The 16,771-nt window shown below is 38.1% G+C and overlaps 1 protein-coding gene across 7 annotated transcripts in view; it reads right to left on the bottom strand.

Moving 5' to 3' along the window:
* VPS13A (vacuolar protein sorting 13 homolog A) overlaps positions 1 to 16,361 on the bottom strand; it is a 266,390-nt gene extending 250,029 nt beyond the window's left edge. For 6 of the 7 annotated variants that reach the window (XM_059071189.2, XM_067039602.1, XM_067039598.1 and 3 more), the window contains exon 1: positions 15,809 to 16,361. In XM_059071189.2, the coding sequence (XP_058927172.1) occupies positions 15,809 to 15,908 (100 nt within the window). In that variant the 5' untranslated portion in view covers positions 15,909 to 16,361. The remainder of the gene's footprint in view (positions 1 to 15,808) is intronic. The other variant, XM_067039597.1, reaches the window with a different exon arrangement.
* Positions 16,362 to 16,771: the final 410 nt, after the last annotated feature.

The following is a 16,771-nucleotide window of genomic DNA, read 5'->3' as shown; positions in this document are numbered from 1 at the left end:
GTTGCTGATCTCAAATGCATTTTAAAAAATTTGCATTTGTACTCTCCTCCTCTCACAATGACTGCTTTTGATATCACATTATATATCTAATTGTTTTGTGCATCCCTTAACTGCTTATTGTGGGTACAGATGCTTTTGCTACTTTTGTCTTTTAACCTCCCTACTAGCTTTGTGTGTGGATGATTTCCTACCTTTACTATATGTTTGCCTTTTACCTGTGAGCCTTTTCATTTAATAATATTCTTGCTTTGAATTGTGGCCTTTTCCTTTTTCACCTAGAGAAGTTCCTTTAACATTTGTTGTAAATCTGGTTTGGTAGTGCTGAACTCTTTTAGCTTTTGCTTGTTTGTACAGCTTTTCATCTCTCCATCAAATCAGAAGGAGAGCCTTGCTAGGTAGAATATTCTTGATTATAGGTTTTACCCTTTCATCACTTTGGATATATTGTGTCACTCTCTTCTAGCCTGCAGAATTCCTGCTGAAAAATAAGCTGATAACCTTATAGAGATTTCCCTGTTATGTGTTGCTTTTCCCTTGTTGCTTTTAATATTTTCTCTTTGTCTTTAACTTTTGTCAGTTTGACTAGTATGTGTCTCAGTGTGTTCCTCCTTGGGTTTATCATGTATGGGACTCTCTGCACTTCCTGGACTTCAGTGAGTGCTTCCTTTTTCATGTTTGGGAAGTTTTTGGCTATTACGCTTTGTATAGGTTGCTATACAAAAACATCGTTGTAACCACAAACCAAAAATCTACAATAGATATACACACAAAAAAGAAAAGGAATCCCAAACACAAAGATATTCATCAAATCACAAGAGAAGAGAACAAGAGGAGAAAGGGGGGGGAACCTACAAAAATAAGTTCAAAGCAATTAACAAAATGACAATAAGAACATACATATCAATAATTACCTTAAATGTAAAGGGACTAAATGCTCCAACCAAAAGACAGAGAGTGGCTAAATGGATACAGAAACAAAACCCATATATATGCTGTCTACAAGAGACTCACTTCAGATCTAGAGACACACACAGACTGAAAATGAGAGGATGAAAAAAGGTATTCCATGTAAATGAAAGTCAAAAGAAAGCCCGACTAGCAATACTTGTATCACACAAAATCGACTTTAAAATAAAGATTGTTATAAAAAAACAAAATAGGACACTATATACTGATCAAAGGATCAAACCAAGAAAAAGATACAACAATTGTAAATATATGTGAACCCAAGACAAGACCACCTAAATATATAAGGCAAATATTAAAAGACATAAAAGGAGAATAGACAGTAACATGATAATAGTTAAGGGACTTCAACACCCACATGTACATCAATGGACAGATCATCCAGACAGAAATCAATAAGGTAACACTGGACTTAAATGACAGACTAGACTACCTGAACCTAACTGATACATATAGAGAATTTGGTCCAAAAGCAGCAGAATACACATTCTTTTCAAGTGCACATAGAACATTCTCCAGGATAGATCACATGCTGGGCCACAAAGCAAGTCTCAGTAAATTTAAGAAAGCTGAAATCATATCAAGCATCTTTTCCAACCACAACACTATGGGATGAGAAAACAACTGAAAGAAAAAAATTGCAAAAAACACAAATACGTGGGCTAATCAGTATGTTACTAAACAACCAATGGAACACTGAAGAAATCAAAGAAGAAATTTAAAAATACCTAGAGACAAATGAAAATGAAAAAAAACGACAATCCAAAACCTATGGGACACAGCAACAGCAGTTCTAAGAGTAAGTTTATAGCGATGCAAGCTTACCTTGAGAAACAGGAAACATCTCAATTAAAAAAACTTAACCTTACACCTAAAGCAACTAGAGAAAGAACAAACAAAATTCAGAGTTAGCAGAAGGAAAGAAATCATAAAGATCAGCGCAAAAATAAATGAAATAGAGACCAAGAAAACAGAGAAGAACAATAAAACTAAAAGCTGATTCTTTGAAAAGTTAAACAAAATTGATAAACCTTTAGCCAGACTCATCAAGAAAAAGAGAGGACTCAAATCAATAAAATTAGAAATGAGAAAGAAGAAGTTACAATGGACACCAGAGAAATACAAAGGACCATAAGAGACTACTACAAGCAACTATATGCCAATAAAATGGACAACCTAGAAGAAATGGACAAATTCTTAGAAAGGTACAATCTCCCAAGACTGAACCAAGAAGAAGTAGAAAATATGAATAGACCAAGTACAAATACTGAAATTTAAACTGTGATTAAAAAGCTCCCAAAAAGGGGCTTCCCTGGTGGCGCAGTGGTTGAGAGTCCGCCTGCCGATGCAGGGGACACGGGCTCGTGCCCCGGTCCAGGAAGATCCCACATGCTGCGGAGCAGCTGGGCCCATGAGCCATGGCCACAGAGCCTGTGCGTCCGGAGCCTGTGCTCCAAAGGGAGAGGCCACAACAGTGAGAGGCCCGCGTACCACAAAAAAAAAAAAAAAAAAAAAAAAAAAAAGCTCCCAAAAAACAGAAGTCCAGGACCAGATGGCTCCACAGGTAAATGCTACCAAACACTTAGAGTTAACACCTATCCTTCTTAAACTACTCCAAAAAATTGCAGAGGAAGGAACACTTTGAAACTCATTCTATGAGGCCACCATCACCCTGATACCAAAACCAAAGATACCATAAAAAAAGAAAATTACAGGCCAGTATCACTGATGACCACAGATGCAGAAATTCTCAATAAAATACCAGCAAACAAAATCCAACAATACATTAAGAGGATCATACACCATGATCAAGTGGGATTTATCCCAGGGATGCAAGGAGTTTTCAATACCCACAAAACAATCAGTGTGATACAGCACATTAACAAACTGAAGAATAAAAACCATATGATCATCTCAATAGATGCAGAAAAAACTTTTGATAAAATTCAACATCCCTTTTGTCTGTAATATATGATTACAAACCCACAGCTACCATCATATTCAATGCTGAAAAGCTGAAAGCATTTCTTCTAAGATCAAGAACAAGACAAGGACATTCACTCTTGCCATGTAGGTCTGGAAGTCCTAGCCACAGCAATCAGAGAAGAAAAAGAAATGAAAGGAATCCAAATTGGAAAGCAAGAAGTAAAATTGTCACTGTTTGCAGATAACATGGTACCATACATAGGAAATATTTAAGACACCACCAGAAAACTACTGTAGCTCATCAACGAATCCAATAAAGTTGTAGGATACAAAATTAACATACAGAAAGCTGTTGTAATTTTATACACTAACAACAAAGTATCAAAGAGAAATTAAGGAACCAATCCAATTTACTATCGCATCAAAAAGAATAAAATACCTAGGAATATATCTACCCAAGGAGGTAAAATACCTGTATTCAGAAAACTATGTAAGACACAAATGAAAGAAACTGAAGATTAAACAAACAGATGAAAAGATATACCATGTTCTTGGATTGAACGAATGAATACTGTTAAAACAACCATACTATCCAAGGCAAAGTACAGATTCAATGCAATCCCTATCAAAATACCAATGGCATTTTTCACAGAACTAGAACAAATAATTTTAATTTTTCATGGAAACACAAGAGCTTGAATAGCCAAAACAATCTTGAGAAAGAAGAACAGAGCTGGAGTAGTCACACCCCCTGACTTCAAACTATACTACAAAGCTACAGTAATCAAAACAATACTGGTACTGGCACAAAAACAGACACATTGATCAATGTAAGAGGAAAGCCCAGAAATAAACCCACACACTTATGGTCAATTAATCTAAGAGAAAGAAGACAAAAATATACAATGAAGAAAAGACAGTCTCTTTAACAAGTGATGCTAAGAAAACTGGACAGCTACATGTAAAAGAACAAAATTAGAATATTTTCTAACACCATATACAAAAATAAACTCAAAATGAGTTAAAGACAAATGTAAGACTGGACACTATCAAATTCCTAGAGGAAAAGATAGGCAGAACACTCTTTGACATAAATTGCAGCAATATTTTTTGGATCCATCTTCTAAAGCAAAGGAACCGAAAGCAAAACAAACAAACAAACAAAAAACCCTATTAAACTTAAAAGCTTTTGCAAAGCAAAGGAAACCATCAACAAAACAAAAAGATAACCTACTGGATGGGAGAAAATATTTGTAAATGAAATGACTGATAAGGAGTTAACATCCAACGTATATTAACAACTCATACAACTCAACATCAAAATAAAAAACCCGGGGAATTCCTTGGTGGTCCAGATGTTGGGACTCCATGCTTCCACTGCATGGGGCCCAGGTTCAATCCCTGATTGGGGAACTAAGATCCTGCATGCTGCATGCTGTGGCAAAACAAACAAACAAGGAGACAAACCAAAAAAAAAAAAAAAAGATTAAAAATAGGCAAAAGAACTGAATAGACATTTTCCCAAAGAAGACAAGCAGATGGCCAACAGGCATATGAAAACATGTTCAACATCACTAATCATCAAGGAAATACAAATCAAAACCACAATAAGATATCATCTCACACCTGTCATAATGGCTATCATCAAAAAGAAGACAAGTAACAACTGTTGGCAAGGATATGGAGGAAAGGGAACCCTTGTACACTGTTGGTGGGAATGTAAATTGGTGCAGGCACTGTGGAACACAGTATGAAGGTTTCTCAAAAAATGGTAAATAGAACTACCAGATGACCCAGCAATTCCACTCCTTGGGTATATATCTGAAAAAAACCCAAAAGACTAATTAGAAAATATACATGCACCCCAGTGTTCATAGCAGCATCATTTACAATTGCCAAAATATGGAAGCAACTTAAGTGTCCATCAACAGATGAACAGATTAAGAAGATGTGGTATATATATACAATGGAATAATACCTAGCCGTAAAAAAGAATAAAATATTGCCATTTGCAGCAACATGGATGGACTTGGAAGGCATTATGCTAAGCAAAATAAATCAGAGAAAGACAAATACTATGTGATATCACTTATATGTGGAATCAAAAAAAAAATACAACAAGCTAGTGAATAAAACAAATAAGAAGCAGACTCACAGATACAGAGAACAAACTAGTGGTTACCAGTGCAGAGAGGGAAGGAGAAAGAAACAATATAGGGGTTGGGGGGAAAAAGATTATTATGGTTATTATGGGATTATATGAAATTGTATGTGTGAAACTTTTTTTTTTTTTTTTTTTTGCGGTACGCAGGCCTCTCACTGTTGTGGCCTCTCCCGTTGCGGAGCACAGGCTCCGGACGCGCAGGCTCAGCAGCCATGACTCACGGGCCCAGCCGCTCCGCGGCATGTGGGATCTTCCCGGACCGGGGCACGACCCCGTGTCCCCTGCATCGGCAGGCGGACTCTCAACCACTGCGCCACCAGGGAAGCCCAAAACTTTTGAAAACTGTAAAGCACTACTGGATTTAAAGAATCTTTCCTTCAATGAAAAAATCAATTAAAAATAAAAAATAAATAAAAATAAAATACAAGTGATTATGTGATAATTTCTATCTTATTTCGCTGGGTCTGTTCATAAATTTACAATACTGAACAGTTCTGAAATGTACATTTTAAATAAAATTTAAGTCATTTTACAAACTTTCAAAAAAATCAGCAAGCTTGAGGATATGTAAATATAAATTTCCAAACTGAAATGCAAAGAGAAAAATAAAGTAAAATAAAAATAATGGAACAGAATGTTCAAGAACTGTAGGACAATTATAAAAGCTGTAACATATGCATAATGGGAATACCAGAAGGCAAAAAAGGAGAGAGGAGCAAAGATATACACATATTTGGAGCAATAATGGCTGATAAATTTCTGAAATTAATGATAAAGACACCAAACCACAGATCCAGGAAGCTCAGAAAATATTAAGCAGGGAAATAAAAAATCTACACCTAGGCATACCATAATCAAACTGCAGAAAATAAAAGGAAAAAAATCTTGAATATGATCCAGAAAACCCACTTCTTCATATATATCCAAAGGCAAAGAAAATGGGATATCAAAAAGATTTCTGCAGGACTTCCCTGGTAGCGCAGTGGTTAAGACTCTGCTTTCCCAATTCAGGGGACCAAGGTTCAATCCCTGGTCAGGGAACTAGATCCCTCATGCATGTGCAACTAAGAGTTCACATGCCACATCTAAGGAGCCAGTGAGATGCAACTAAGGAGCCTGTGAGCCACAACTAAGAAGCCTGCCTGCCGCAACGAAGACCTGGCACAACCAAATAAATAAAAAGATTAAAGAAAAAAGATTTCTGTACTCACATGTTTATTGCAGCATTATTCACAATAGCCAAAATATGGAAACAACCTAAGTGTCATCAAGATGAATGGATAAAGAAGATGTGGTTCATATATACAATGGAATATTAAGCCATGAGTAAGAAACAAACTTGAAACAAGGATGGACTCCCTCTGAGGAGCTTATGGTTAGTGAGATAAGCCAGACATAGAAAGATGAAGACCATATGACATCGTTTATGTGAAGAATCTAAAAAACCCTAACTTGTAGAAACAGAGTAGAATGGTGACTACCAGGGACTGGAATGTGGGAGAATTGGGGAGATGTTGTTAAAGGACACAAACTTGCAACTATGATAATTAAGTTATGGAGATCTAATGCAGCACATTGTGACTATAGTCAAAATAGTGTATTATATATTTCAACAATTGCTGAGAAACTAAATCTTAAACGTTCTCACCACAAAAAATAAACAATATTGATGTGAATTGATAGAGGTGTCAGCTAAAGCTATGGTGGTAACCCTGCAATATGTAAATGTATCAAACCAACATGTTGCACACCTTAAACTTATTCAATGTTGTATGTACATGAGATCAACTACAACAAGTCTTGAAAGAAAGTAGAACACACACACACACACACACACACACCCCAACAGAGATATAAGGAATAACTGGATTGAAAACTCACTAGAGAAAATCAAAAGCAGACTTGAACAGGCAAAAGAATGAATCAGAAAACTTGAAGACAGGTCATTTGAAAATATACAGTTAGGAGTAAAAACAAAAAAAAAAAAAAGAAGAAAAGTGAACAGAGGGTAAGGGACTTAAGGGACATCATTAAGTGGGTCAATATATCGTTAATCATGGGAGTCCACAGGAGGACAGATAAAGGGGTGGAGAGCTTATTTGAAGAAATAATAGTCAGAAACCTCCCAAATTTGAAGAAAGACATGAATATATAAATTCAAGAATCTCAAACAAGAAACACAATAATCAAAGAGAAACTATTAAAGGCAACAAGAGAAAAGCAACTTGACATGTACATAGGATCCTCAATAAGATTATCAGTAGATTTCTCAGCAGAAACACTGCAAGCCAGAAAACAGGGGAATAATATATTTAAATAGCTGAATTAAAACTAAAACTAAAACTATCAATCAAGAGCATTATATCCAGAAAAAATGAGGGGAAAATTAAGATATTCTCCGATAAACAAAAGCTGAGGGAGTTCATTACCAGCAGAGCTGCCTTACAAGAAGTTTTAAAGGGAGTCCTTCAAGTTAAAAAGAAAGGATGCTAGGTGCTAATGTGAAGCCATATAAAAATATAAAGTTCTCCAATAAACAAAGATACATGGGCAAATATAAAAACCAGTACTATTGTGGTTCAACTTTTTAACTCCATTTTTTATTCTTTTACAGGATTTAAAAGACAAAAAGATTTAAAAGTTATAAAGCTATGTTACTAAATACATACTATATAAAGATGTCATTTTTTTTACATCTATAACAAAGAATGGGAGGCAATCTGTAAAGGAGTAAAGTTACTGTATGCAATTGAATTTAAGTCAGTATCAGTTTAAAAATATACTGTTATAACGTTAAGATATTATATGTAATCCCTGTGGAACCACAAAGGAAATATCTATAGACTATATACAAAAGGAAATAAGGGAATCAAAACACATCACTACAAAAAAATTGAACACAAAGAAAGCAATAAGAAAAAAAGAGAAACAAAAAGTCATAAGACATAAAATAATTAACAAAACAGCAATAGTAAATCCTTCCCTATCAGTAACTGCTTTAAGTGTAAACAGTTTAAACTTCCCAATAAAAAGACACAGATGGACAGAAGGGATTTAAAAAAACAAAAACAAACAAACAAAAACAGGATCCCTCTATGTTAGGTCTAAGACCACACATAGCCCACAAGTGAAAGGATTAAAAAAGATCTCCCTTGCGAATAATAAGCAAAAGAGAGCAGAAATAGCTATACTGATATTAGACAAAACAGACTTTAAGTCAAAAGCTGTTACAAGAAACAAAAGAGGGCATTATAAGACGATAAAAGGGTCAATTCACTAAGAAGGTATAAAAGTTATAAACATATATGCAGCAAACATCAGAAATCAAAAACATATGAAGCAAACACTAACATAATTGAAGAGAGAAATAGACAGCTCTACAGTATTAGTAGGCGGCTTCAATACACAACTTCAGTAATGGATGGAACAACCAGACAGAAGGTTAACAAGAAAACAGATGAATTGAACTTAACAAATATATACAGAACACCCTTACCCAACAACAGAATACACAATTTCCTCAACTGCACAGAGAACATTTTCCAGTATAGGTCTATGTTAGGCAACAAAAGAATCTAAATAAATTTTAAAAGATTGAAATTATATAAGCTATGTTTTCTGACGGAATGAGTGGAATGAATCCAGAAATCAACAGCAGAAGGAAAACTGAAAAATCCACAAATATATGAAAATTAACACACTCAAGCAATCAAAGAAGAAATCACAAGAAAAATTTTAAAACAATTTAAGAAAAATTAAAATGGAAACAACATACCAAAATTTATGGGATGCAGCAAGCACAGTCCTGGGAGACAAATTATAGCAGTAAATGTTTACATTAAAAAGGAAGAAATAATCCCAAATCAACAACCTAAATTTGCATCTTAAAGAAATAGAAAAAGATTAACTAACCCCAAGCTACCAGAAGGAATGAAATAATAAAGTTTAGAACAGACATAAGCAAAACAAAGGGCAGAAAACGAAGAGAAAATTGATGAAACCAAAAGCTCAAAACCACACATAGCTCAAAAGTGAAAGGATTAAAAAAGATTTCCCATGCAAATAATAACCAAGAGAGCAGAAATAGTTAAACTGATATTAGACAAAACAGACTTTAAGTCAAAAGCTGTTACAAGAAACAAAAAAGTTCAACAAAATTGATAAATCATTAGCTAGCCTGACCAAGAAAGAGAGGAGTCGAATACAATTGACCCTTGAACAACACAGGTTTGAATTTTGTGGGTCCACTTACATGTAATTTTTTTCCAATAAGTACGTACTTCAGTACTACATGATCCATAGATAGCTGAATCCAAGAATGTGAACCACAGATATGGAAGGCCAATTGTAAAGTTATATGCAGATTTTTGACTGTGTGGGGGTTCGATGCCCCTAACCCCTGCGTTGTTCAAGAGTCGACTGTAACTAAAATGAGAAATGAAGGAGGGGACAGTACTACCAATTTTACAAAAATAAAATGGACTGTAAGAATACTATGAACAGCTGTATGTCAACAAATTTGATAGCCTAGATTAAATGGATAAATTCCTAGAAACACTCACCCTACCACTAATGAATCATGAAGAAATGCATAATCTGAACAGATCTATAACTAGTAATGAGATTTCATCATTAATCAAAAACCTCCCCACAACAACAACAACAACAAAAGCCCAGGATCAGATAGTTTCTTCTACCAAACATTTAAAAGAGAACACCAATACTCTTCAAATTCTTCCCAAAAACTGAAGAGAAGGAAATACTTCCAAACTCAATATATGAGGTCAGCATTAATCTGATACCAAAGCCAGACAAAGATACCACAGGAAAACTACAGATCAATATCCCCCATGGATACTGAGGCAAAAATCCTCAACAGAATACTAGCAAACAAAATTCAATGGTACACTAAAAGAATTATATACCATTACTCAGTATAACATTCTAGGAATGGAAAGATGGTTCAATATACAAATTCAATCAATGTGATACACCTCATTAACAGAATGAAGAAAAAAACACAGATCACCTCAACTGATGAAGAAAATGCATTCAAAAAATTTTCAACATTCTTTCATGATAAAACCACTCAAAAAGTTAGGAATTAAAGGAAACTGCCTCAATATATTAAGGCCATATATGAAAAGCCCACAATGAACATAAATCAGGAACTGTGCCCTGGCTGAATCTTCATCTTCCTATAGAGTTACTGTTATACTGGGGGTATGCATTAAGAGGCCACTGAATATAAGACTATATATAAAGAGAAAACAGAGATTAGCATTTCAAAAACAGAATATGCAAGTTAGTTCAAGAAAAAGAAGAAGAAATCTGAGTTTCTAATGTTACATAAAGATGTCAGGCATAACAAAATTTTTTAATTTGCCCAAGTACTGTAATTCTGGAGCAAACAAAGAGAAAGTGAGAAGGAAAACTATAACATTAAGAGGTATGATCTATGTTACAAATGATAAATCTATCATACAAGCCACACTTACTATTACTTCTGCCCCTGAATTTCTAGTATTTTTGCCCTGAAAGTGCTCTTCAAATGCACCCAGTTGTACATCACAATCCCCTGTGTCATTTGTTTAAAAAAAAGCTTTTTTGGTGTCCTACTCTAGAAAAATGAATTATAATGTCTGGGAAGTGGTTCCAAAAAAATCTGTATTTCTAACAAGCATGTATGACTGATTCTGATGCAGCCTAGCTCTTGAAGGAAATATTAAATGCTAGATGGTTTAGCAAAGTAGGGAGGCGAACTTCAGATGAAGTCTATGAAGTATCAATACTAGCACCTCCCTAAATAGATGATACACAGGAAGGGTGGAAGGGTGTAAATAACACTGTATAAAAAGTATACTTTACCAACATCAGAATTTGCCAAGAGTTTGAGAAAAAATTCAATTCGTCTTTCTCCTTCCACAAAATAGATGTTTCTGGCACTCAGTCTACATACTGTACAGGGCCCAGTATAGTAGCACTGTTCTGCTGCATTATAATTAGTTTTTGTAAACTCCATTCATATATAACAATGTTTCTAAGGAAAAATGAATTCTAATTTCCAAAGAGCCACCTCTGAAACAAATTTTCCATTATTAGATATGAAACCATCCATTTAACTCCTGTATACGAATTCATGCTATTCATATGCCAATAGTGAAATTGGCTGGATTATTACACAGAAACCTAACAAAACCATACATTTAAAACTAATAGATCCTTCTGATATGAGACCATAAAATATTAAGCCCATCAACTTAACATTTTTCCTATGTAGCATCTAGCTTCTATTATTGAAATTTTCAAAGAATTTTTTAATCCTCTAAGTTTATCAAAACATTATTACTTTTTAAATTCTCCAAGAATTTTTTAAAATTCTAGCTATTATTCAAAGCTTCATTTAACAAAATATAACCAACTTGATACATACAACACTAACACATTATTTTTAAAATGTGGTAAACACCAAAATTAGAGGGATCACACTACCTGATTTCAAGACACTATAAAGTTAGTTATCAAGATAAGCATGGTATAGGTGAACAGATGGACACAGATCGTTGAAACAGATACAGTTCAAAAATAAACCCACAAAATATAAAGTCTACTGATTTCTTTTTACAAACGTCCAAAGATAATTTGATGGAGAAAGGATATTCTTTTAAGCAACTCGTGCTAGAAAAATTGGATATTTGTATCGACATGCAAACAAAGGAACCCCAACCTTCAACCTATATTGCACTTTATACAAAAATGGATCAGAAATTTTACATTTACAAAAATGTAAAATATAAAATTATAAAACTTCTGGAATAAAACATAAGAGAAAATCTTTGTGACTTTGGGTTAGGAAAAGATTTCACAGATACAACTGACTCATAAAAAGCATGACATTGGGACTTCTCTGGTGGCACAGTGGTTAAGAATCTGCCTGCCAATGCAGAGGACACAGGTTCGAGCCCTGGTCCGGAAAGATCCCACATGCTGTGGAGCAACTAAGCCCATGTGCCACAACTACTGAGCCTGTGCTCTACAGCCTTCAAGCCACAACAACTGAAGCCCACGTGCCCAGAGCCAGTGTTCCACAACAAGAGAAGCCACCGTGATGAGAAGCCCATGCACTGCAATGAAGACCCAACACAGCCAAAAAAATAATAAATAAATTTTTAAAAAGCATGACATAAAAATTTTTTGATAAAATGGAATTGATCAAAATTTTAAACTTTTATTTTGCAAAAGATAGACTTGGAAAAGACAGGGAGAAAGTATTTTTAAATCACGTATCTTACGAAGGACTTGTATCCATATTTAAAGAACTTTCAATACTCAACAATAAGAAAACACTTTGGAAAAGAGTTTGGAAGTTCCTTAAAAAGTCTAAAACAGTTACCATATGACTCAGAAATTCCACTTCTAGGTATATACCCAAGAGCATTTAAAATATATGCTCACGGGCTTCCCTGGTGGCGCAGTGGTTGAGAATCCGCCTGCCGATGCGGGAGACACGGGTTCGTGCCCCGGTCCGGGAAGATCCCACATGCCGCGGAGCAACTAAGCCCGTGAGCCATGGCCGCTGGGCCTGCGCGTCCGGAGCCTGTGCTCCGCAACGGGAGAGGCCACAACAGTGAGAGGCCCGCATACCGAAAAAAAAAAAAAAAAAAAAAAAAAAAATATATATATATATATATATATATGCTCACGAAAAACTTGTATATGAATGTTCACAGCAGCATTACTCATAAAAGGAAAAATAATAACTTAAATGTCCATCAACTGATGAATGGATAAACAAAATGAGTCATAGCCATATAATGGAATATTAGTCACAAAAAAGAATGAAATACTGATACACGCTACAATATAAACGAACCTTGAAAATATAAGATTAAGGGAAAGAAGCCAGAAAAAGTGGCCATGTATATTGTGATTCCACTTATTTATTTAGTTTATTTTATTTATTTTTGGCTGCGTTGGGTCTTTGTTGCTGTGCGCGGGCTTTCTCTACTTGCGGGAAGCAGGGGCTACTCTTCGTTGCGGTGCGTGGACTTGTCATTGCAGTGGCTTCTCTTGTTGCAGAGCACGGGCTCTAGGCACGTGGGCTTCAGTAGTTGGCTCGCGGGCTCTAGAGTGCAGGCTCAGTAGTTGTGGCACACGGGCTTAGCTGCTCCGTGGCATGTGGGATCTTCCCAGACCAGGGATCGAACCCATGTCCCCTGCATTGGCAAGCGGATTCTTAACCACTGCGCCACCAGGGAAGCCCCTGTGATTCCATTTAAATGAAATGTCCAGAACTGGCAAATCCACAGAAGACAGAAAGTAGATTAGTGGTTGCCAGAGGAAGGGTGGGGATAAATCTGTACTGACTGTTTATAGGTATGAGATTTATTTTTGGAGTGTTGAAAATGTTCCGGAATTAGATAGTGGTGACAGTTGCACTATTTTGTGGCTATACTAAAAAACACTGAATTGTACATTTTAAAAGGGTGAATTTAATGGTATGTGAATTAAATCTCAACAGAAAAATAATCCAATTTAAAATGAGTAAGATTTGAACAGACATTTCACCAACAGAAATATACAAACAGCAAGGAATAACATGAAAAGATGCTCAACACCCTTAATCACTAAGGAAATACAAATTAAAACCACAATGCTTTACCACTATTTACCTATTAGAAAAGCTAAAAAAAAAGAGTTTTAAATGACAATACTAAGTGCTAGTGAGAGTGTAGAGCAACTAAACATCCATACAATGCTAGTGAGATAGCAAAATGGTATAGCCACTTGAAAAGCAGTTCCATAGTTTCATACAAATTAAGTATTCCCTTACCATGGAACCTCGAAATCCCAAAAAGAAATAAAAATTTATGTCCACACAAAAACGTATACATGAATGTTTATAGTAGCTCTATTCATAATCACCACCAACTGAAATGTCCCTGAACTGGTGAACGGATAAACATTTACAGGACATCAATACAATATTACTCAAAAATATAGGAATGAAATACTGATGCATGCAACACATCGATGCCTCTCAAATTCATTTGTATAAGTGAAAGGAGTGAAATGAAGAAATCAGACCCCAAAAGCTACATACCACATAATTCCGTTTATATGGCACTCTAGAAACGGCAAAACTGTAGGGTTGGAAACAGATCAGGGGTTGCCAGGAGAAGGGATCTGGGTTGGGTGGGAGACTACAAAGGGGCAGCAGAGGAAATTTTGAGGTCTTCGTATAATTTTGCTGTATCAAAATTGTGGTGGTGGATACTTGCCTCCTTGCATTTGTCAAGACTGACAGAACTGTACATCACAAGAGTGAATTTAGTGTATGCAAATTTTAAGTGAACAAATCCATCGATAAATCACACTCCACACAAGCCTCCACCTTGAATGTAGAAGCCATTTTCCATTATGTCACCACACAATGTTCTCAAGGCTTCCTAATGAGGTAAGTGGAGACCAGTTTTATCATTTTTATTTTGCAAATTAGAAGCAACACAGATTAAACCATCTGCAAATTTCTGGTACTAGTCAGAGTGATGAGCTAGCATTTATGTCCTTAGTAGTCCCACTCTCTATCAAGGTACTAGATGCCAAGAGTAGTAACAAGAGGTTTTCTTTATCAAACTAAATTATCTATGTACACTATTTCATAAAGGAGAAATATTAAGATAAATAAGTACTTTAGAAGAAGGCTGCAGGGGCATATTCAAGAACAGTAAAATTAAAAAAAAAAAAGAAACAATATACTACTCACACACAAAAATTAACTCTAGCTTCGGCCTGGGAGACGCATTTCATAAAGAAAAGGAATCTAATTTCTAATGAGTGTTTAAAATAGATAAAAGTATAATACAAAAACAGTGGAAGCACTAAAAATTAAACTCCAAATAAGGAAGCGCACCAGAATAAACGGACACAAAGTAAAGCGTCGGTCCTTCACCATTTCAGCAATCTAAGGACAGGTTCATTCCCGTCTTTTGTAGGTCTGAGATGCTGCACAGCGCACCTAGTTTCTTAAAAAATTCAGTAACTCACTACACGACCTACAAAACCCCAAAGCCTTAACAAGCGTGACACCCTGCTGGGTCAGGTTGTGAACTGAAAACACACAACCAACCGTTCTAGTAATTCTGCCCAGGAGTTTTCACTCAGTGTTATCAGCCGAACCCAGGCGAGCCACCGGGACTCCAGGTGGTGAGGCCGGAAAGGGAAGCCGAGAAACCAGCACGGTTTAGCGGTACCCGGAGACTGGGCGAGGAAGGAAGAGGGCGTCTTTGGTCACAGCGTCTTGCTTTCACGTGCGAGGCGGCGTGAGACACTCCGTGGGCTGCCCGGGGCCTCCGTCACAACTCAAGGGGGGGAAAAGACAGGGACCAGACCAAGTCCAGGTGTGTCTCGTGGCCGCCCCTCGCCCAGCACAGCTGAAACCGGACCGCGAGAGGCAAAAAAGGGCGCCTCTGTGAAATGTGAACTCCAGATCCCTGGAGTCCACTGCGGGTCCCCTCAGCGGAAAAAGGGAGCCCTTTTCATCCCGCATCCGAGACCCCACTCCCCTCAGGCAAAAATATAACTTGCCGGCGGAGGCCCCGCAACTGCTGCCCGGCTCTATGTAATCTGACCCCAACGAGGGCGGCGGCAGGTGGCAGCGAGGGGCCCGAGGCCCCACGAAGGCAGGGCCGGGCTCCGGCAACGGGATCCCGAGAGGGAGGAGAAATGGAGGGGCAGCAGCGGCCTCGTTACCTGCCCAGATGCCCAGGTTGAGCTGGGACTTGTCCAGGTTCACCACATAGTCCCCCAAGAACCGGTTCAACACGTCCACGACCACCGACTCGAACACCATTTTTCTTAGCCGCAGTGGACACGGCGCTCCTTCTTCGTGCGCCTGCCCTCCCGCGCCCTTCTGACGAGACCACTCGGTTCACCTGCTCCTGTGCGGCTCCGACCGCGGGTCCTGAAGCTCAGCCCCGCCGCGAGCCCTACTAGAGGTGGAGGCGGCCGCTCGCGCGACGCATGCGCAGTTCAGGCTCCAGGGTTGGGTCGGAGCGCGAGGCCCGGAAGGGTAGTAGGGCGGCTGCGCGGCCGACTCTCCTACGCTTTCCCCTGTCAGGCCGAGCGCCGCTCCTCTTTCTTCTCAGCCCCTCCTCCTCCCCCCATCGCCTGGCAACGGGACGGGTACCTGGAGTTCCCAGGCATTTTACGACCCCGCCCCACCCGCAGTCCGGAGCCGGGAGTGGAGACGAGGGCTGGACCCCGGGGGTCGCAGCGGTGATTCCGGGCCAGGAACGCCCCGCCCCTAACCGAGGAGACACGCCCCCACGCGGGCGGGGAGGTCCTAAACCTAAGTAAAGTAGGCGTCAGGTTCTAGCCTCTTCCCTGTTAGGCTGGAGGCGTCACGAGGAGGTCCCAGGGAGCGCCCACTTATTATTACAGTTTCGCTGGTACAGGCAGAGCCCGGGCGTTGCCGGTTTCCTGGGTCCGACCGCCCTGAGTGTCTCGGTGCCTGTAACTGCCCCGCCCGGTCCTCCGAGCGCTTGGCGAGGACGCGCCGTTGGTGTCTTTACTTCCTGGGCTGCAAATCCAGAGAGGGAAGTAAAGAGTAAACTCTGAGTTGTAATTCCACGCCCCCTTCCCTGCATCTGAGATCACACTCTTTTTTGGTCAAGTTATGTAGACGGAGCCGCCTTTCATCCTTTAGAGAGTCAA

This window comes from Kogia breviceps, chromosome 8, assembly GCF_026419965.1.
Source record: "Kogia breviceps isolate mKogBre1 chromosome 8, mKogBre1 haplotype 1, whole genome shotgun sequence".
In the NCBI taxonomy this organism is placed as follows: domain Eukaryota; kingdom Metazoa; phylum Chordata; class Mammalia; order Artiodactyla; family Physeteridae; genus Kogia; species Kogia breviceps.
This window is presented reverse-complemented; position numbering and strand designations above follow the sequence as displayed.